Source organism: Corticium candelabrum, chromosome 9, assembly GCF_963422355.1.
Source record: "Corticium candelabrum chromosome 9, ooCorCand1.1, whole genome shotgun sequence".
NCBI classification, from domain to species: domain Eukaryota; kingdom Metazoa; phylum Porifera; class Homoscleromorpha; order Homosclerophorida; family Plakinidae; genus Corticium; species Corticium candelabrum.
This window is the reverse complement of record NC_085093.1, coordinates 3,269,155-3,291,449: the sequence shown is the minus strand read 5'-3', so window position 1 is coordinate 3,291,449 and position 22,295 is coordinate 3,269,155. Positions and strand designations below refer to the sequence as shown.

Below are 22,295 nucleotides of genomic sequence, written 5' to 3'. Positions count from 1 at the left end.
TGTTACTCGCGTGATCCACTAATTGTGCATGTGTTTCTATATAAGCGGCATCATGTTTGGTTTTGGGCCGCTGATCGTGTGTCTGCTGGCTCTGGGAAGTGTGGAGGGTGACGGTGCTTCGTCTTATACATTGGCAACGTTCAACGTAGACCTGGTGCCCAACACAGATGTTTTGGGATACTCTGAACGTCGAGATGCGTTCCTCCAAGAGGCATGGTGACGTTGTAAATTGCTGTTTGTTGATGTCTACTCTCCGCATAAAGTTGCAGCATACAGTTTAGTGTGGACAGAAGACGCTGTAGCAAGTTCGGTGGCATTTTGAGTCTATTCTGATTAAATTAATTATGTAGTCTTTAGGTCATATTTGCCTTACTAATTGCCTATATATATATCTTTTTTTGCAGGTAGTACAGTTTTTTTAGAGTTTTCGCCCATCCCTTTTGCAAAAGTTGTCTGATCACATCATCAGTAGCAATGACTATGAAGTATATACAGCGCAAATAATGCATGCAGACATTTGTACCTCAACAACTAGAAAAAGCTGCCAATATAGCTTCTTATACTGCATAAGAGAAAAGAAAACTATGCAGTTATTAGATCATGATCACGTATTGGGCTATTTTGATCAGCACAGACAATTAAAGCCATGTATGAGATTTGTCGAAGTGACAACTCAGTCCATCACATCAGCTATATTATATCACTTTTCCAAACTTCATTATAATCTAGTACTTTAATTAAGTTAATTCTTGAACAGATATTATATGGTTCTTTGGAATCAAGAATTGGTAGCAGCGTTATTGGTAGTAGTCAACATAATTGATATGACTATATACCTTTTATACTTCTGTAGGTAAGAAAGTCAACTGCTTACATTCTTTGCCTTCAAGGATTGTGGCTCAAGGAAGATATTAAAGCAGCTATTGACTCTGCTTCTAACTTTAAATACTTCCACAAGCTGCCTGTGTTCACTGATGTTCAAGGATTTAATATTCTAAAGAGAACAGTTTCTCCTTGTGATTTTGGGAAGGTTCTTGTACTTCAAGGTTGCATCAGCAAAAGCAGCTGACCAGCAAATGTTCCATTGCTGGATAGCGTCATCTGTTCTTTTGTTCAGTGTAAAAACTTTGTACTTAACCTTTCACAGGAATGTATCAACTGCATTTTTGCAAAGTCATCAATAGGCAATGCATTGTCTCACGTAATTTCTGTGTGGTTTTTTGTTTATCTTGGTGCTGGTGACTTGCAGGACTCCCTGGTATTTTAGAATGTACAACTGTTAACGTTGCTAGTGTTTCTTATTATCCATCAACTCATGGCTTGTTACTTCTTAGTAAACTCCCGTTGCTAAACAAGTTCCAGGGTAATTTCAGCAATGGTCAGTTGACTTTCCTAACTTGTGGTTACATTGGAGCAGAAGTACGTTGAGCTGTACATGGTAGTCAATCGCAACACCAATGCCTGATGCTAGCGTTTCAATTCTATTACAAGGTTCAAACTATTGGCAAGGTGGTATGCACACAGTTGACTGGTTACATTCCAGGAGCATATGGTATACATACATGTTGTATTATATCTTACTACAACTGACTATATACTCAATCGATCTTTGTGTGCATGCAGTTGGACCTTCTTTGTTCAGCAGTTATGAACAAGAGCAGGCCAGTCAGGTGGATAAGTTGCTGAAGACGTTTCCTTTTTTGGATAGTAATCAAACACTATTGCTGGGAGGCTTTGCTCATGGACCAACAATTGATCGTTCTATTATTGGAACATTTTCAAGACAACACAAAATGATGATTCATGAATGTTACATCTCTCCTTATGCCAATAAAACAAGAGCAACTGGAGAGTGCACTGTCTGTTTTGGAAATCCTTTGGCAGAGCCAGCACGACGAGTGATTACAAGTGTATTTTCAAATGTTGACTTAAACAACTCAACTGATGTCAGTTCTTTGAAAGCTGAACTTACCCAAAACAATGTTGTTGATTTCAATATTTTGTATTACCTAACTCGCACAAATGCTTTAAATTTCAGTGATCCATCACTTTACCAGCGTATCAATTCAGGAAATGCAACCAGCTCTACCTTCGACACAAACCCTTACGGCTTTATTGTTGATCACATCTATGTGCCACAAACCATTGTGATGAATGTGCTAGAGGCCAGGGTATAGCAACACTGTACCATTAGTGGCTTTGCTGTGTAAATTGTGTGTGTGTTTGGTTGCAGAGGATCTGGAATTCATCAATTGTCAATGTAGTCGATACAACCGTACCTTTGTCAGATCACTATGGGATCGAGATCACAATCGAGGTTACAGAACAATCACCATCTGGTGCAGTCGCGCTCTATCTACCCTATTCTGTCTTTATGGCTTTGTCACTTATCAGCATTATATTTTTCATGGATTTTGGACTGCACATGTAGTCTGACAAGGTATTGCTAGTATCTAGTGAGTGCAGGGGGTATGCACTTGGAACACATAATGTGTGCACTGCTTTACCTGCGCTATGCTGCTACATATGCGTGCGTGTATGGTCATTTTAGATTAGTTATTAAAATTTTAGTATTGTTGAATATTTGTCACGTTTGTGTCATTTCCATACTTAAGTTAAGTACAAGTAAGTTAAGTTAACTAAAGCTACCAAAACACACACACACCACATTTCATGACGTTGGCTTTCTCATTTTAGCGCTAGTTAATTAATTAATAATTAACTATTACATGAGTTATTGTATACGTACTATATTATCAGTCTAATTACACAATACTGTAATCTTGAATTTTAGTTTCTATAATTATAAGATACGTAATCGATCTACCGAAGAAACGCCCCAGCTCATTGATTTTGTTGCCGTGATAGCCGCTTTGTCTGTAGGCGTGGTTGACCGTGATTAGCTGAAGTATGCATACTACTATATGTTGGCTTTCTCTTATATTCGTGGCTTTTCCTGCAGTCGCTACAGAAGCGGCCGCGGGTGCCGTGTTCAAGCTCGCTACCTTTAACACTGCACTGTTGCCAAGCAATGTTATTCGACAGTATAGTGCAAGAAAAGAAGCTCTGCAGACAGCGGTACGTAACGCGCACGTTACACAACGAGTCTTGCCTAGGCTAGAATAGTTCGTAGAAACGATTGATTTGCGGTCTGTTGCGCGCATAGACATGAAGGATTGATTGCTTTGTAGCTATAGCTAGACTTTCCAGACTAGTAGAGCCTAGAGCTAGTCTACACGTGCGCGTTCTACACTGATTCACGCTGTAAGTTCTACTGAGGCGACGTACGTCGTATGTGCAATTCCAGCAAAAGGTAGCCGAAGGGCAAGCTTGTCTATTTCGACTAGTGCACGTTGAGGGCTGGTTCACACGTGGGCATGGGTAACGCTAGAGGTGTGCCGGATTCGGATTCGTATTAAATACAAATGAAGAATTCGAACGCTGGTCTTCAGATGGAGCGTGAAGAGTTAGGTAACGTCGGGAGCGCGGGAAGCTTAAGGAAGAATGCAGTTATGCACGTGATCGATTCTCTACTCTCTGTTCACGTTCACTTTTCACCTGGTAAATCTGCTATATCTTGCTTACCCTAGGTCTCAGAAAAGTGAACTTTATACCGTTGCAAACCGCCAGAGCTTGGATTTCCGTTTATCCGGGTTTCAAACTTCCTGGAAACAGGAAAGCAGTATAGGATTTATGCATATGAGAAAAGAAGGCTAAGTGGCTAAGAGTATACATTATCATGCTATCATAATTCTATTAGGCAATTATGTAAGTTCGTTTTGTGCATGTTCATTAATTAATTAAGTGTATTCTGCAATGGGAGCATGCATTTTGTGTTAATTGTATTAATTCTAAGCCTTTAATTTTAACAGAAGACAGAATTAAAGCTGAGTGGTACACATTAATTCTTACTGTGCTGATTCACCAGACTGTTGAACCTTCTGGTATAGTGTTATCCATGTTTTGAGAATGTCCAATTTGAGTGTTGTCTGGTGTAGGTAGTTGTCTGTTGTCTGTTGTCTGTCTACTAGTGTTTAGTAAGTAGGTGAGCAACACAGTATAGCTTGAAGAGTTGTACATACTAGCACATGAATTGGAGGGTGGGGCATACCCGCAGTACACAAACGCACGTGCACACACACACACACACACACACACACACACACACACACACACACACACCACTATTATACTAGATACCAGATACTAAAATACTGTGTACATTTTATGTATAACCATAGAAATAAGGTGACATTGATGTGTTCCAATTGTCAACTTTTTACTTGCAGTTGGCTGATTCATCAGCTGATGTGGTATGCTTACAAGAAATCTGGCGGCAACAAGACATTCTTGATATAGCTAATACTTCCAGAAGCCGGTTTCCCTACTACCACAGTTTCAATAGCATGGGAATGCGTGGACAGAAAGTGCCTATTTCAAACACAGCTCCATGTGATGTTCTTGACTTTCTCAGAGCATATACACAATGTTTGAACAAATCGTGCCTCACTGCTTTTTCTCAAGGCATAGCAGCAGGTGTTTCGTGTGCATTTGTATCATGCAAACTTTACATGCAATCACTTGGCCAGTACTGCGTCAATTGCATGCTGCAAGCAGATGTTGGAACAAGTAATGGTAAGGATATATGTAATACGGTATATGTAAAGTATCTCTAGCTGGAAAATTGGTTCTTTTATAGATGTTACAACAGCAATTCAACGTCAGTGCATATATTTGCCAACTGACAACTACGCAACAACCCATGGCTTACTGCTGCTGAGCAAATATCCTCTTAAAAAGAAAGTTGCTGCTACATATCATCCAAATGATGTTGTGCCACTCACTCGAGGCTACATTTCTGCGGAAGTCAGTCACTTACTTAATTGGTTATCTTGCTTATAGAAATTATCAAATTCATTTGCTTACTATTTCCCACATTAACCTACTGTCTTTAAGTAGTTAAGATATGTTTGCGGATGGTAAGAACAGTTTGAATTGATTTTGATTTCTTACTTTGTGCTTATGCTAATATGCACAAAATGATGACAAAAGTAAAATGCTAGTTATTGCTTGTTTTTTTTCTTGGTTTGTGATTTGCAGATTGATGGCCTTGGACCTGTCATGTGCACACATCTGACAACAGAGGGAGCATTTCCAAGCTATTGTAGGTTCTATAGTGGTGACAGTAGCTTGTTTGTTGTAATCATGACACTTCTTCTAGTTGGTCCACCACCGTTTACATCTTTTGAAGAACTTCAGACAAACGAAACACAGCAGGTATTAAAGGCATATCCTGCAGATCGAGAAGGTTTTCCACCTGTTCTACTCGGTGATTTCAATCATGGTCCAAAATCTAACATACTGGTGGGCGAACATACAGTTAACTACCAGTTGATCATTGACGCGGGCTATGAGTCACCCTACATAACCAAAGTTGGTACGTGTACTCTTTGTGCAAACAATCCATTAGGAGGTGCAGCTGGCAGCATGAAGGCAGATCGAGCGGTAGATCACATTTATGTTGCCAAAGGAAGTAATGTGACCAACGTGAAGGTAATACAGTCATTCATTTGAAATTGAGATATTTTGATCTACTGAGTACTGTTTTAGCGAATTTGGGACAACAAATTGGCTGTAAACACTTCTGGCGAGGCTCTTCCAATCTCAGATCATTATGGTGTCCAGCTGTCATATCACTACGTGTATGAAGGGACAAGCAGTGGCAGGATTTTGTCATCAAGTCTGCTGATTGCTGTAACTGGAATCGTTCTTCACGGGCTGATCTAAGAAGCACATAGACGTGTGCTTGCTGCTGATGTGTTTGTTGTTGCTGATTGGTAAATAAGATAGTGTACATGCCATACACTTGCACTGTGCTAATAGACTATTGCTGAACTTCTAGTATAGGTGTTGTGTCTTGTCAGTCACTGTACTGCAATGAATTGTAATCATGAAAAACAGTTGCATGCATAGAGTTTTGTCTGAAGAATGATTGCATTCATGGACTACATCCGACTACATATTATTTTAAAGTATAATAGTTGGGAGACTTGACATAAGTCACATGCTAACCTGACCAAAATTTAAATAGTTTTTGATTGCCTACGTTAACTAACCTGACACACCCAGGACTCACTATGAGTATAACATCCAGGTTTACAAGCTTTTTTCAAGTTAGTCTGTGGTATTGCTTTTATTATGTATAGTGAGTTGAGACAGACAGACCTAGTCTACTCAATTTGTACAGTCGCTCCTGCAGTTTCTAAAGATTTCTTTATTCCCTCTGCCTCTTCTTTTGAGATGTCTTTCTTTACAATCTGCGGTGTGTCCTCAACAAACTTTTTGGCCTGGGCATAATGTAATTCATTGAAATAGAGTACATCCGCAACAAACAACTGCTATCACCTGGACTAAGTTCATGCCTTCCATGATTGACTTTATCTCCTTGATTACTTTTGCTTTTGTGCCGTCAGCAAAGCCGGTCAGCTGGATCGTGAATTCAGTCTGTTGTTCTACTGGACTGTCTTCTGTACTTTCCTTCAGATTAACCAAAATGTAAGAAGGTAACACCATGACGGCTAGGTATCATTACTACAGGTACTGCAGCTGCTGATGTGGACGCAGAAGCAACTGGAGCTGCAACTTCAGTAATGTTCAATGTTGTCTGTATTTACAGATACCATCATAAATTCACACCAATGTCACTCACAATTAAATATGATGATAAAATACAATATATTATATTATACTAGCTGAGTAACCCGTTCTCTGCCCGGCCAAATGAGATTACTAATGGTTACGGTAGTAAGTTTCTGGAATTAGGCAAATTGTTTTGTTACCGAGAATACTTTTTATGAACGAATTATAGCAGAAAGTATCTACTGCCTTTGCATCATAAGTGATGTTGGCCATGAATGCCTGTAGGGAATCTAAAGATGAGATCATCTTGTTGACAGCACTTCCTGGTAAGCTATGTTTCTCGTTCTTTTGCCAAAAAAAGTAAGTCCCTGTTAGGAAGCAAGTCTAGCAATGGCAACATAAAGTGCTGTCCATGGCTAAAGGATGGCTTATGTAGATCTAGCCCTGCCACAGCTAAGGTCTACCCTTGGGCTTTGTTAATAGTCATCAGGTGCGGATACAGAATTTTCGAAAGAGGGGTCCAGTACAGTTGTATCATTAGCCACACTCCATAGCAGCTAAATCTCTAAATGACCTAAAGAAACCAGCAAACTCACTTCAATCTGTAATAGGGTTAATTTCCTATTATATTCATTAGATAATTACAGGCATATAAGTTTAGAATTAAACAAATTACCCTTCCATCAAATACATAATACGTTCACTTTAATAACACAATAAAAAAAGATTTCGGCTGAGGTGGGCATGTTATTGAAGAGAAGGGGTCCTCACCACTAGGACCCCTCTCCTCTATCCGCCTATGGCCATAGCAAAGCAGACAAAATACAATATATTAAATTATATATGTTAGTGCCATCTTCTTACTGCATATGAGTCTTAGGGCGCATTCAATTGGGCTCTTCCAGCCTCTTTCAGAAGAGGCTCCATGTGCATGCCCCTCTTCCAACTTCTACAGCTCTGCCGCTATGGTCGGAAGAGCCACCTCTACCAACTCTGCTGCTGGTTGGAAGAGCACGCCCCTCTTCCAGTCTGTGCTGGAAGAAGTTGGAAGAGGGGGTGTGCTCTTCCAGACTCTTCCGGAAAAGGCTGAAAGAGCACAATCAAACGCAACCTTAAAGGGTAACTGCAACGCAAAAATAAAAAATTCTTTCATGTTGGAAATTCATAGTTCTAGTTGCATACATGACAGGAAAATAGTTTTAGATTTTAAGTTAAGTCTCCACTGAGAAAAAGCAGGTCAAAGTTGCTTCCAGTTCTTCAAGTTCCGGTAAAGGACGTGATGTAATGGACACGTCAGAGGGAAGACTCCACGCTAGTGTGTACTGTCAACAAAGGAATCTGTGGTGAAAGAATGGTTCGGTGTTGCGTGGCTGCAGGATGCACCAATTCACGCAAGTCATATGCAAGCGTGTTTCAATTTCCAAAGATCCCCATGCTAAGAAAAGAGTGGGAATCGCAAATAAGGAGGACAATTGCAGAGACGTTTGTGTCATCCGGGCGACTACTATTGAGTATGACGCGTCCTACTGAGTGGACAAGAGTCTGTAGTAGCCACTTTTAGCCTGATTGCTTCAAGATACGTACAGCCAGGTCTAATCAATAGCTTGGTCTGGGTTATAGAAGAGCAAAATTGAGGCCACCATTTTCCATCTACCTGCCTCCACACTTCAAGATCGCAGCACTCTGGAACCTTCACAAAAGAAAAGGAGAGCCGCATTTGAGAAGCGGGAAAAAGGAGGATAAGGAAGACTCTCGTGCAGAACTAAAACTATTGCAAATGGCTAGGAGAGGTCAGACTCTTGATGTCTACTAGTAGGTGCAAGCTTGATCGTCATGTGTAGTGAATGCAGTCATATGCATTACAATATGCTGTACAGTGAAGTCAACCCTTGTGTCAACGTGAATTCAACGTACAAACTTCAACTCATTTTGTTCTCTTTCTCACAGCACTATCTAGCTAGAGTTTTACACAAACTCACCAGTACACTGTGCCACTATTGTCGCTAGTATTCGACATTATTATCGCGTCATTATTTGAGACCACCTCAAATACGTTTTGACAGCACACGCTCTCCACACAAGTACACATGTGACCGTTTCCATCATCTCACAACGACCGCAGCTGCACCTGTGATGGTTTTTTACTTACTCAGATGTGCATCGATTACATTTGCTACTCCTACTTCTACTTGTGATGGTGACAGGCTATCGGATAGCCTGTCCTCTTCCTCGTCCGCTTCCAAGGCAGCAGGTGATCTCAGAGCTTCAGAGACAGTATGGTTTTAGTCACTTTAATGGCCCCACCAGATCTCCTTCATCCTGCGATTCATGCAATGACGAAACGTTATCATCATGTAAAAACCTCCAGAGGGCTCTTCAGAAGAATAACTGTTGCTGCCATCACCTCTACCCTAGCAGCATTGCCTTCGATATGAAGATGTAGTCATTTTTACAGGCCACTGTCTATACAGACGCACACACGTCTCCCCTCTGTGATGTGTACACTACACCACGCCCATTACCGGAACTTGAAGAACCCGAAGCAACTTTGACTTGCTATATCTCAGCAAAGACTTAACTTAAAAATCTAAAACTATTTTTCCTGTCATGTATGCAACTAGAACTATCGATTTCCATCATACAAGAATTTATGATTTTTGTGTTGCAGTTACCCTTAATAGTTAAGCCTGGTTCACAATATTGACACTGATGCTGACATTGACGGTGACACTGTGCTGGAATAGAAATGAATCCTATTCCAGCGTCAGCGTCAACATCAAAGGAAGCCGCCTGCATCAAGGCAGTGTCTTTGATGTTGACGCTCAGTTGAGCGTCAGCGTCAACATTGTGAACCAGCCTTGAGGGTTCAGGTTGTAAAACACACTGACATCAATAAAATAGCATTCGTGTAACTATGGCTAGTTATCTAAGTTTGTCATTATTTCCACTCAATTATTGCAGTAATCTTGTACATTATCTTAGCAGCTTAAAACCAATATGACCTAATTATTTTTCATTAATTACCAATTAATTGTAGCTTTAATTAAGGAATAATACAGATACCTTCAGTAAGTCGTTCAGATCTGATATCTCCAGAACAGTTAATTTTGAGATGTCGTCTACGAGTTGCTTTATTTTAGCAGAATAGACTTTGGCACTTCCAGTTGAACTTGGTGGCTGTAGGACATCGTTTCCACTTGCAACAGAGTAGGGTCTACTCCAGTGATGAGGCAAAACAACATATGGACTTCCAGTGCGTATTCGTGATGAGACCTCGCGAGAGACTAAACTACGCAACTTCAAACATAGCCTGCAATTCATACCGTGTGTGAATAGAGCACGTGATAATTGCCACAAATCCCGTATATATCTATGTTGGAGCTCCAAAGGCTCGCGCAGCTGTTGCTGTCTAAAAATTGAAATATTAGAAATCTGAATAAAAGTTAGGAAAATTACATTATTAGGCACTTGACTGCTATACCGGGGGTATTTCGCGCAGTAATACGGGTAAGTCAAATACGGGTCATTAGGTCAGGTGATCGCATTGCGTTTTTTGTTTTTTCCCATACAAGTACAGTACTGTACAGCGTTCGCAGTTGACAAGAGGCCACTTAAAGTGTTACGAAGGCCCACGCCTTTGGTTCTTGTTCTCTGAGGGGGTGTGTTTGATCATATGAGCGAGCACGTGTGTGATTCTATGACCGAGCTAGGGGCTCTCTGCAAATGTGAATTTTTGGCATTTCGACAACTACAGAATGTCTGAGAAAACACCATTGTTATCTGGAGACTCTCGTGCCGAATCGTTCGAAATCGTGTCTAACGCTTCCATCTCGTCCCTGGATGCATCAGTTCGTTCTTGCTCTCCTCCTATCTGCATTAAATATTTGTTCTTACATTACACTGTCTGCTTTCCCCAGAAATTCGCGTTCCCAGCTGGCAAGGGATATGCGTCTATATCGCGAATTGAAGGTACTCTGAAGAAAAGGCGACGAGCTCACGAGGTTACTAGACGCTTTTGCATTGTCTGGTGGATTCTTAAAATCTGTTTGATGTGATTTGTTATTAGTTGGAAGATCCAGGATTGAGTCACAAGGTCTTGTCGTCATCGTTTGAGGTGCAGTTGTAGATTCGCGTGGGACGCTTGATTGATGACGAGTGTATAGTGTGTGTGTACTGACATGCTAGGGTAATTGACATTTTTGACAGAGGTAAGGACTACTTTTTCAATGTGGGTATTCCGCACTACATCGTATTAGTCAGTGTCTTTAGGCCAGACCAATTATATTTCTTGATGCATGCATTCACAGGTTCAGTTTGAGCTTGACCAAAATAAATATAAAAATTAATGTGCGCGTGCACAATGATATTTGCTTGCTGTAAAATGACTTGGTAGTATATACATCATATGACTAGGTATCGATGACTCCGCAAGTGTTAACAGTGCATGTGGTCCAGCAACTGTTTTTGTCAGTATCAGCATCTTTTGTTTTAGTGTCCACTTCATTATCTCACATTTTTATGCAATGCAATGAAAACTGCAATGCTCACAATGTTACAATCATTACTTTTTGACTTTTTCATTTTGATTAGTTGGTCCAGGTTTCATGTCCAAATATCTGAGCTTCAAAAAATTTAGTTAGTCTGGCCTTAGTGTATGATATTTTACTCCTACAGTTTGAGTCAAAGTAAAGAAAATCTGTCTGTCTGTCTTTTAGTGCTAAGCAATAGGTGGCTCAGTTTATTCATCATGACTTGTGCGTCTGGATAGTCTTAATTTGTCTGTCTGTTTGTTGGATTGTACTAATTCATGTGATTCATAGATTGCAACTAATACATACACATGTATGTATATTTTAATTATAGCTGTTTTAATAGAGCTTGGACTATGATGTTGTTGAAAGTGATTTATACCTTCATGAGGAAACTGCCAAGACACATTCGGTAGTCATGTAGCAATCACACGTTTGCTTTAACCGGATTGACAATAGAATGCTTTTTTTTCTAGGATCACATGAAGATAGCAGTTGCACGTTGGGTGGTCATGTTCTTGATTGGTGCTTTGACGGCAGCTGTTGCAGCTGGAGTGGATATCGCTATTGAAGAGTTGGCTAACGCAAAGCACAATCTTGTCTTTGAATGTAGTTGTCATCATATTGCTTGTTGTGGACAGTGTTGATATATTATTATTTTGTTTTTTAGTAATCAATGAATGCCATTCTAATAAATGCATGGCTGGGCCTATTGCCATATGGCTGGGGATTAGTGTTGTTCTTGTTCTAGGTGCAGCTTTTTTAGTGGTTTACATTGAGGTTTGTGCTATCACACACACACACACACACACACACACACACACACACACACACACACACACACACACACACACACACACACACACACACACACACACACACACACACACACACACACACACACACACATGGGCAGGTATCTAGCCTGTCAGTTTCCAGCAGTGGATCAACATTTAAAATATTCAAACATCCGTGTGTTCTTTAGCCAGTAGCTGGTGGCAGTGGGATTCCCGAAATCAAATGCTATCTTAACGGTGTCAAAGTTCCACATGTTATCAGACTTCGAGTTTGTTACCACTCACTTCATTGTTCGCTATCTATTGTCAACATGCGTATTTCTTGGTTTTAGGCATTTGTAGCAAAGGCTGTTGGTGTTATAGGATCTGTAGCAGGAGGACTACCTGTAGGAAAGGTACTAAACATTGTGATAGTGCAAATCTTGAGTGTGAAATTTCACTTGTATTTGAGATTTTGCAACTTAAAGACACAACCTTCCGATTGACACGCGAAGGATTTGACTGTTTTAATTTGGTATCAGCTAGAAGTGAAAACAATGTGAAATAGGAGGATATCTAATTGGCATGCCGTTTGCACTGTCTAGTTATGTAGCAATGCAACAAATATTTTTTTGAAGTGGGTTTTGACAAGCTCATGATTGCTACAGTGTTACTTGAGTTAAGCATAGACAACGGAAGCATTTCTTACTATGTGTAACTGTTTAGAAAGTTGTGAAAGGAGTGATGTCATGTATACCGTAAAACCAGAAATTTGTGTGATGATTTAAGTCGTGCGAATTGTGCCACCAAAATATCATCACACAAATTGAATTCACACTGTGCATAGACATGTGCATGCATATCCATTCCATCTTTCTCTCGCCGTTTTCTTGTAGATACGTGTACACTATGATCCGAGACTATTTCAATTGCTCGACTCCCCACACCTTATAAATGAAGTTGAACAGGCTGCAACGTTTATGCATAGAGGCTTTCTTCTTGTAGTTGTTGTTATGGTGGTTAATGATTGGTCAATATAAAACTGTTACCAGTATAATTGATATTTGAGCTGGCGTGATATTGCACACAAACTAGAACTGCATAGCGTTTTTGAAGGGCTTGTTTGGGCCAAATTTGCGTGATATTAGGGTCACATAAATTTCTTGGTTTTACGGCATCTGTATAATACATTTAAAGTTAGGCATTGCCTAGGCAAGAATCTTAGAACATGGTGAACATCTTGATTAGACAACGGCATAGCGATTGCTTTTGTACGTGGTTTGTATAGCTAACACATATCTCATGCATGGTGGTGTCTTTATCATATCGTTCTTTAACTATAATGCTAGAGATGCTTAGCTGCTATCAGTGGCTAAACATTGGGAGGTTTAGATTCTTAGCTCTGTTCAATATGTGTATCTGGTGATCCAAGTCTTGATTACTTTTTGCACTTATGTCTCAGACATGTTGTGCTATCATACATACAACAGTGCTATAGCACACACTATAGAGTGCAAAGATTGATTCAGAGATTTGTCAAAAAGTTTGTCTAGTTTGTGTTATTACAAAGATCAGAATTTAATGTTTGGATTTACCTGTCAGCACAGACTGTTGCTCTTGTTAGGATTATTTTCTTTAATTAAGTTATGCAAACCATGTGGCTTGCAAGTTTTATGAATTTTCTGAAAGCTCAAAGTAGTTTACACATGCAGTCAAGTCCATCGGGTTACATGGTAGTGTATGAAATTGAGGTAATCATTTGTTGTGTCTTTTTGTTTAGGAAGGGCCTATGATTCATTCTGGTGCTATAATAGCTGGCGGCATATCACAGGGTCGTTCGGAAACACTACATAAAAACACAGGCGTATGCACTGAACCTTTGTTGAGACACTGTTGTAATGGTCACATATCTGTACATGTTAGTTCTTTACGTACTTTCGATTGGATCATGAGAAGAGAGATTTCGTATCGGGAGGAGCAGCTGCCGGTGTGGCTGCAGCGTTTGGTGCTCCAATTGGTGGTGTTTTGTTTGCACTAGAGGAAGGTGCTAGTTTTTGGAATCAGTCTCTTACATGGCGAATAGTAAATTTTATGACTCTTGCAGTTGAGATTGATTTAGTAACAAAGCGAATTATTTTTGTTTAGTTTGCTTGTTCGATGACATGCTCGTTTGTTCTCAACTTGATCTTGTCTTGGTACAATGGAGCTATTGGTGAACTGTCTAATCCTGGTCTTATCAACTTTGGTACCTTTGTGGTAGGTGGTCAGAATAGCTCAATTCATTAAATGTTGCTACTAAGTGTTTGCTTATTTATTGTTTTGTCTGTTTTTCTGTCTGTTTGTCTGTCTTTGTTTTATGTTTGTTTTAGGCACTGCATTTGTGCATGTTTCTGTATTTTGTTCGTCTTTTTGTTTGTCTGGTTGTCTGTATCTCTGCATGTTTGTGTGTCGGTTTGTTTATATGTTGTGTGTGTGTGTGTGTGTGTGTGTGTGTGTGTGTGTGTGTGTGTGTGTGTGTCTGTGTGTGTGTCTGTCTGTCTGTCTGTCTGTCTGTCTGTCTGTCTGTCTGTCTGTCTGTCTGTTTTGTTTGTCTATGTGTATGTCAGTTCGTACATTATATTTTGTGGTGTGTTTCTTTCATTGACAGGGTCCAGCATATTATGGTCAAGAACTAGTGGTGTTTGCACTGATAGGGATTTGTGGTATTCCACTGTGTGTCAGTTCATGTTTTCACTATCATTAATGTTCTACCATCATGTTGCAGGTGGCGTGATGGGGGCTCTGTTCAACGAAATCAATTTTAGAGTCACACTGTTTCGTAAACGGTAATCCATTAGTCATGCTATTAATACGTTCTCTACAAGTGTAGCTGTTTATTATAGATATATAAAATATCGAATTCTGAAGGTGCTGGAGCCAATACTGCTTGTATCTATTCTTGTAACTGTTGGGATGCTGCTTTCTGTCATTACTTCAGAATGTCATCCAAATGGATTTGTTTCAGAAATAAGACCAGTTCAGGTACAGCAATGCTATAACCTGTTTTGGCCAAAATTCCAAACACACATAGAACAAGATGCAGACAACAGTTTGGCACAATATATATGATTTATTAATCTTTTGAGTGAATTGTATATTCACTACTTGACGCACCTCAAAGTAACTGTTGGCTGTCAATATGCAGGTGCAGTGTTATTATAGTGTTTTCTGTCACAGTTACAATGTAAAGACGGTTACTACAATGCAATGGCGTCACTGTTTACGGCAACATCAGAAGAGTCTATTAGAGTGCTGTTTCATGCTCAACCAGGTCCAGTTTCCAAGCATAAATCTTTGTTTAATTTAATTGATAGGGGAACTGATGGAATGGAATGTGTTTACAGGAGCCTATAACTTGGCCACATTGGGGATATTCTTCTGTGTCTACTTTTTGTTGGCTTGTTTAACATATGGCTTGGGTGTTCCCAGCGGACTCTTTGTTCCCTGTATCCTGACTGGTGCTACATTCGGTCGTTTTGTTGGTGTTGTTGTACATCTGGCATTTGGAAATGGAGCTGTAATCTTTTTTTTTGTTAACCTGGTCTTTCTGCATACGACATATTTGTATTTCAGGAATGGTCTGATTCTGGGAAATATGCTTTGATCGGTGCTGCTGCTTTTCTTGGTTGGACTTTTGCTAAATCAGTCATTAGTGTTGCTAATTTAGAGTATGATGGTTAGGTGGTGCGCTGCGAATGACCATTTCTCTTACTGTTATTATGATTGAGGCAACGCAGGATGTTGCGTACGGTCTTCCCATTATGGTTGCAATTGTGATTGCCAAGCTGGTTGGCGATTTGTTCAATGAGGTGCCTGATTTATGTTGATATGTAATCTACTTGTCTAGGTTAGATGGTATGGTGGATGTCATGATGACCAGGCATCTATAGGATTGTGCTTAAAGTGAATTACAACACTGAAAAGGATCTATTGTCACTTTAGATACATATTGTCTGTGTAAGCTCTAAATTGTGAATCAAGACTTAGAGGGACAGTATTTGGTAGTTACATGGCTCTTGTCATTGACACACTTATTGGTCTGTCATTTCGTGCAATTATTAATAGAAATTTGTTGTTGGAGTTTGATACTCAGTATGATTAAATTACTTGGACCTTGTGTAGGGTATTTATGATATTCACATACAACTGAAGAGTATACCATTGCTACCATGGGACCCACCTGATCAAACTATAAAATATTCAGCAAGGTTTGATAATAGAAGTGCTTATCTTGTTCAGTGATTTGTCGATTGATATCAGTGTTTGTTAGAGATATCATGAGCACTCCTGTTGCAGTATTTCGTTGTCGAGAAAGAGTATTACTTGTTTTGGAGATTATCTAATTTTTTATTTATTATGCCTTTTATATACCTTATATAGAGATTTAAAAGAAATAAAGTCATATAATTGTGCTTGTTTCTGTTCCAGGTGGGACACATTTTTTATGTTTTATCAACTACAAGTCACAACGGGTTTCCTGTTGTTGATCTTGATGAAGCAACAACTTATAGTGTATGCTTTGTGATGAGACTTTAGTTGTGTTCATACAGTAGTGTCATTTTTGCTTAGAGATCATCTGAACAAAGAACATTTGGTCGTTTTCAGGGAATGATACTGCGCTCCCAGCTGATTGTTCTTATGAGTCAAAAGGTGCATTGTTTGATCACAGTTGTTTGTAGGCTTGCCACCTTTTTCTTGTTATTTTTATTGCTGCTGTTCAGATATATGAAGATGAGGACACACCTTCTCAGCTATCGCACTCTGAGTTGTCAGACCGAAGTTTCAGTGGACTATGTACTCTTGACTTTCAAGATATGTATCCTAGATATCCATCTATTCATGTGAGTCAATATTTTTCTGCAAGAGTTACAAGTGATTTCAAATTATAGTGTTTACTATATTTAATTTGTTGAATTTTATGGATGGATCACTTGGTCGTACATCAATTAAGTGTTTCTGCTATGTCATGTGATTCTTCTTAATGTTGGTTGCTGGATGGCTTTAGATAATGTAATGAGGAGTACAAGGATACCAGTAGTTGAGAAATATGTTGTGCTAAACAATGTGTATTATATCTGTATTCAAATTTATTTAATCATCAAGACTAGTTGACATTGTTGCTTTAGAGTATCAGCGTGAGCCCAGCTGAGAGCAAGAAGTACATGAATTTATTGCCATTCATGAACAAGGGTCCATACACAGCATACAAGGTTGGTGCTGTTGAGTTTGTTAGGATGTTACTCTTATTCAAACGCCATGAGACTTTGCACCATAATGACTCTCAATATTTTGGGTATGTATAACCGGTTATTTCTGCGGTCATGATATTTCTGCGAATTCTGTGAAGAAATCACAGAGCGCACAAATGAAATTTGCAGATATTTAGTCCTATCCTTGGAGTCCCAGGCAGTCACTGTGCAGACACCTATACATGTGTACCAGTACTGTATTCCTGGTTGAAACGCAGAAATCTAATTTGCAGCTATTAAAACTTATGTTTAGGTTCTCAAATCGCAGTAAAAAATGACCACAGAAATAACCGGTTATATGGTAACTGACTTCAACTGCCACATTTATGCACCATTATGTTTGGGCCTTTGGGGCTATGGAAATACCTGATGGTTGACACTCTACCTGTATCTACAATATTTACTCATTAGGGCACCAAATACTGAAAACCATTTAATTGCACTGTATCAGTCCACTTTGTGTATTTCAGGGCTCAACATTTCCTCACATATTCAAACTATTTAGAGGCCTTGGTCTTCGCCATGTTACCATAGTGGATGAAGAGAATCAGGTCTACCTTTTTACTCTACTGTGTATAATAATCAAATTCCTACTCATTGTTTGTTGCAGGTTGTTGGCATAGTGACAAGGCAAGACCTTGCTCGATATCGCATGGGTCATGGACAGCATGGTGAGGTGTATAAACTCCCAATACTACAAGATCATTGATGTTGCTTTCACTGGAAACACATCATCAATGGGAAACCATAATTCAGACGTATGCATGATAAATTTAACAATTCAAAACAGAAGTCTGTCTATTTGATTTATTTAATTAATTATTACACTGTACAACAGTGTCTTAGCTTTAGTTATTGTGATGCGTTCTAAATTATTGGAGATATCTTCAGAAATGGAATTGGGGTGCTCTCTCTGGTCTGGAAGTTCGAGGCTAGTACACCACATGCATGTAAAATGGGTTCACCTTTAAATTAATTAATTAATACTTGCGTTGACATGGTTTCTGTCATTGTCATTCTAATGTAGTACATGTACGTTAGCACCCTTAGCACCAACATTTATAAGCACAGGGGAACACAAAACATGAATTCTGATCGTGTTTTGGTACAAGTCAATCAGCTAAATATAAATTTTAGTTTACAGCAAAACCTTATGGTTTGACCGTTGTGAAAATACAATTTTAATTTTTTTATAATATATAATACGTAAATAATATAACAATAATAATTGTCTACCCCACATAGCAAAAAGTGTCATACAGGAACCGGACACTACCCTGGCCATATCTCTCACTCAAATTCTTAATTTCTTGCTACCACATTTACGTCCGCCCCATTGAGGATCGCTTTGACAGCGTCGTTTACATCTAGCCAATTGAAAAGATCATCATCATAGACCGTTTCCTTCCCACCACTGATGACCGCACATGTATACCAAACAACAAACGCAACAACAACGACTGAGTCGAAACAGAATCCAAAGAAAGAAAGCAACCGCTAGGCTAGCTGAGAACGGACTAATGAAAGTGAACAATACAGCTGGCTAATTAGCAAAGACGTGTCACAACAGGCATGGGCGTTAATTACATCTCACCACACGCCACACTCCTGCCTTCCTAAACTAAACATCTACGCTCGTCTTCTACATGTTCTCTCTCATAGTCCAGTAGCCATCTCGGTGGGACTCTCTGTCTGACCGGCCTGCCTCCTCGTGCTGGCAATGGAACTTCGCCAACATGCTCCAAGTTGGCATGTTCAACTTGTACAGGCATGCTTCCGTTCAGCTCTAAATAATGGATGATGGGATTGTCTGGAATCTCTACTGCAAATTCCTTTTGTTGAACCCTCTGAGAAGTCTTTGCACTAATGTTAGACCCTTCTGGAACTTCAGCCACTGAGCATGCATGTGTAGCAGGGCTTCATCCTGTCATAGTGTTCTCGCTGTACTCTTCCACCTTGTACTGGTTTGATTTTATAGGTTGCATTTTCAAAACACTTCAACACTCGGAAAGGACCAGACCAAGGACTACTTAGTTTCGGTGACAGACCTGCTTTTACAGCCTTTTGACGTAGCCACACAAAGTCACCTTCCACATAATCCCTGACCGTAGTACTTCCGTCATTCCTTGCTTGTTGCTGTTGAGCAGCTGCTAACTGAATATCAACAATCTCCTTAGCCTGCTGCTGCTGTTTCTCAAGCTCTGCAACATATTCCGTGCACAACCTAACTGGTTCTTTGTCTGTTAAGCCCAATGCAACATGTGCTGGTAACCAAGCTTCGTGACCAAACATGAGCTTGAATGTTGATAACCCAATTGAACTCTGCTTCGCTGATCTATACGCAAGAAGTACACAAGGTAACCAGGTGTCCCAGTCTTTCTGGTTCGCTGCCACATGTTTCGATAGCATTGTTAGTATAGTCTGATTTAACCTCTCCACTAGCCCATCGCATTGTGTGTGGTAGACCGTTGTCTTGACTTTCTGGATACCAAGTAGTGCAGACAATTCTCTTATCACTTTACTTTCAAAATTCGAACCTTTGTCACTATGCAACACCAAAGGCACTCCATACCGACTGACTACGGCTCTCATCAGAGCTCTAGTAACTGTCTCTGCCCTTTGATCTGGAAGGGGAAGGGCTTCTACCCAGCGCGTATGGTAATCAGCCACAACAAGAAGGTATCTGTTGCCTTCATTTGTCACAGGTAATGAGCCCACAAAATCCATTGCCCACATCTCCACAGGTTTTCCTCCTGGGATGCTTTGTATCTTAGCTTTTGGCTTAGGTACTGGATTCTTCTTCTTCGCACACACAGAGCATTGAGTAATCCACTCTTCCACATCTCTGGTAAACCCTGGCCACAATGTTTTCATCCTCACTCGATCCAACGGCTTCTCCAAAAGCATGTGACCTGAGTTGTTATGGAGTTGTTCTAGCACCTGTGACACTTGAGCTGCAGGAACTACCACAACCAACACACTCTTCCCTCCTGCTACTGGCAAAGCTTGAACCCGTCTCATCAAGACACCGTCTTCCCCAGTCAACTGATGCCAAATCCTCCAAAACTGACGAAGCTTGGGGTTTCGCCTCCATTTCCCCTTGAAAGCTGGCCTAGGGCCATCAATCACCTCCAAGACTTGCGCAATTACCTCATCATTGGCTTGGCTTAATCGTAGCTTTTCAGTTGACCAGTCTGGAGTTGTCAGAAACCCAACAGCACTGCACAGATCACCCGTAGTAATGCTACCACTGTCTTCCACCACATCGGTAGGCCCTTGTACGTGTGGTATCCTTGATAATGCATCTGCATTTGCATTCTCCTTCCCTGCCCTGTGCACTATCGTCCAGTCATGCTCTTCTAAGACCATGATCCATCGAGCAATTCTTCCTCTTGGGTCTTTGATTGTGCGCAGCCACTTGAGGGACAATGATCAGTGATCAGCTGAAACTGTCTTCCATACAGGTATAAGGTCGAAATATTTTGGTGGACCATACCAGTGCCAATGTCTCTCTCTCAGTAACAGAATAGTTCTTTTCCGGGCGGTGTAGGGTTCTGCTGGCATATGCAATCACATGCTCGCGACCTCCATATTCTTGAAAGAGAACTGCTCCCAAAACCAACATCAGTGGCATCCGTAGCTAGTTTAAACTGATGGTCAAAACGTGGGAAAGCCAGAATCGGTGATGCTGTTAATCTATACTTCAGTTCCTCAAAAGCTGTTTGGCATTTATCACTTCAAACAAACTTACTCCCTTTTCCAACAGATTAAACAGTGGGGCTGCTATCTGAGAGAATCCACGGATAAACCTCCTGTAATACCCAGCTAAACCTACAAATGATCAAAGTTGTTTTACATCAGCTGGAGCTGGATAATCTCTCACACATGATACTTTTTCAGGATCTGGTCGGAGACCATTCCTTGACACAATATGTCCCAAGTAGTGCACTTCATCACAACATAAGTGACACTTGGTTGATTTCAATTTCAAACCTGCATCGACCAACCGGGTAAATACAGCTTTAAGATTCTTCAGGTGGTGGTCGAATGATGAAGAGAATACAATGACATCATCCAGATAGACTAAGCACTCTTCATAGTGTAAACCAGATAGAACCAAATCCATATGCCTCTGAAATGTTGTTGGGGCATTTGACAACCCGAAAAGCATGACACTAAACTCAAAATGACCTTTCCCTGTTGTAAATGCTGTCTTCGCCTTGTCTTCTTCAGCAACTTCCACTTGCCAGTACCCAGATGACATATCAAGAGTTAAAAAATACTTAGCATCTCCCAGTGCATCTAGAGTATTGTCGATTCTTGGCAATTGATAGGCATCCTTGACAGTTATGCTGTTTAATTTCTGATAATCAACACAGAACCATCTCGTTTCTTCACAAGAACCAATGGAGAACTCCACAAACTGTTTGAAGGGCGAATCACTCCTGCATCTAGCATGTGCTCAACTTGCCTTTCAACTTCCTCTCTCACTGCATGCGGGACTCGACGTGGTTGCTGTTTTATAGGACTTGCACCAGATGTTTTGATCACATGCTTAGTGACATTAGTTCTTCCAAGTCCACTGATTCCTGTTTCTGGCATCACAAACAGCTCTCTATACTCCCACAGCAAACTTTCCATCTTCCTCTTGTCATCCTTTGCCAGGTCTGCCTTGGACCAGTCGAATAAACTCATAAGTTGCTTGAACTGTTCCTCAGACTTGCCACTCTTTGAAGTTGACAGGGTTTGATCCGTTCCTACTGCTGCAATTGTTTGAGTGTTTTGTACCATGGCTCTCTCAATAGCTGCTATCTTTGTTCCCTTGGGTAACTCTACAGTAGTACCCAATGACATAATTTGAAAAGAAACAGTACCCGAATCAACATTAACTACAGCTCGAGCCGCTATGGCACCTGTCTTCTGCAACTGCTCTTCTGACTCCAGACGCCACACATCAGATTCGAACACTATGTCATTTCCACAATGGATTTCCCCTCGAACAACTTCTGCAGAGACCACCACTCTTGTATTACCATCCAGTCGAACATCTTCCATCAACACTG

The 22,295-nt window shown here is 40.3% G+C and overlaps 5 protein-coding genes across 7 annotated transcripts; 3 read left to right on the top strand and 2 right to left on the bottom strand.

Moving 5' to 3' along the window:
• The first annotated feature begins 52 nt into the window (after positions 1-52).
• Positions 53-2,575, top strand: LOC134184123 (uncharacterized). Its single transcript, XM_062651740.1, has 6 exons — positions 53-211; positions 854-1,046; positions 1,250-1,419; positions 1,492-1,552; positions 1,624-2,171; positions 2,234-2,575. The coding sequence occupies exons 1-6, from the start codon at positions 53-55 to the stop codon at positions 2,429-2,431; spliced, it is 1,329 nt and encodes a 442-aa protein (XP_062507724.1). The 3' UTR covers positions 2,432-2,575.
• Positions 2,576-2,889: 314 nt separating this feature from the next.
• Positions 2,890-5,791, top strand: LOC134184468 (uncharacterized). The gene is made up of 6 exons (XM_062652172.1): positions 2,890-3,078; positions 4,290-4,635; positions 4,700-4,866; positions 5,101-5,164; positions 5,222-5,553; positions 5,611-5,791. Exons 1-6 carry the CDS (start codon positions 2,911-2,913, stop codon positions 5,785-5,787), a joined length of 1,254 nt encoding a protein of 417 aa, XP_062508156.1. The 5' UTR covers positions 2,890-2,910; the 3' UTR covers positions 5,788-5,791.
• A 373-nt stretch (positions 5,792-6,164) lies between these two features.
• LOC134184077 (large ribosomal subunit protein bL12m-like) lies at positions 6,165-9,979 on the bottom strand. Of its 2 annotated transcripts, none has more exons than XM_062651682.1 (4): positions 9,703-9,979; positions 6,593-6,664; positions 6,406-6,537; positions 6,165-6,347 (listed from the first exon to the last, which is right to left on the bottom strand). In XM_062651682.1, exons 1-4 carry the CDS (start codon positions 9,958-9,960, stop codon positions 6,231-6,233), a joined length of 579 nt encoding a protein of 192 aa, XP_062507666.1. In that variant the 5' UTR covers positions 9,961-9,979; the 3' UTR covers positions 6,165-6,230. The 2 variants fall into 2 exon arrangements, with proteins under 2 accessions (XP_062507666.1, XP_062507667.1); XM_062651683.1 differs by having other exon boundaries at positions 6,596-6,664.
• Positions 9,980-10,183: 204 nt separating this feature from the next.
• On the top strand, positions 10,184-18,156 carry LOC134184075 (H(+)/Cl(-) exchange transporter 7-like). Of its 2 annotated transcripts, XM_062651679.1 has the most exons (26): positions 10,184-10,487; positions 10,557-10,640; positions 10,706-10,753; positions 11,515-11,580; positions 11,645-11,777; positions 11,839-11,948; positions 12,154-12,234; positions 12,298-12,360; positions 13,725-13,808; positions 13,868-14,026; positions 14,090-14,200; positions 14,592-14,646; positions 14,709-14,769; positions 14,827-14,965; positions 15,161-15,254; positions 15,328-15,500; positions 15,557-15,608; positions 15,665-15,792; positions 16,106-16,191; positions 16,254-16,299; positions 16,412-16,495; positions 16,553-16,633; positions 16,705-16,824; positions 17,110-17,193; positions 17,703-17,783; positions 17,843-18,156. In XM_062651679.1, the coding sequence occupies exons 1-26, from the start codon at positions 10,395-10,397 to the stop codon at positions 17,939-17,941; spliced, it is 2,415 nt and encodes an 804-aa protein (XP_062507663.1). In that variant the 5' UTR covers positions 10,184-10,394; the 3' UTR covers positions 17,942-18,156. The 2 variants fall into 2 exon arrangements, with proteins under 2 accessions (XP_062507663.1, XP_062507665.1); XM_062651681.1 differs by lacking the exons at positions 15,161-15,254; positions 15,328-15,500; positions 15,557-15,608; positions 15,665-15,792.
• A 318-nt stretch (positions 18,157-18,474) lies between these two features.
• LOC134185005 (uncharacterized) lies at positions 18,475-19,710 on the bottom strand. Its single transcript, XM_062652786.1, has one exon. The coding sequence runs from the start codon at positions 19,639-19,641 to the stop codon at positions 19,120-19,122; it is 522 nt and encodes a 173-aa protein (XP_062508770.1). The 5' UTR covers positions 19,642-19,710; the 3' UTR covers positions 18,475-19,119.
• Between the last annotated feature and the right edge of the window lie 2,585 nt (positions 19,711-22,295).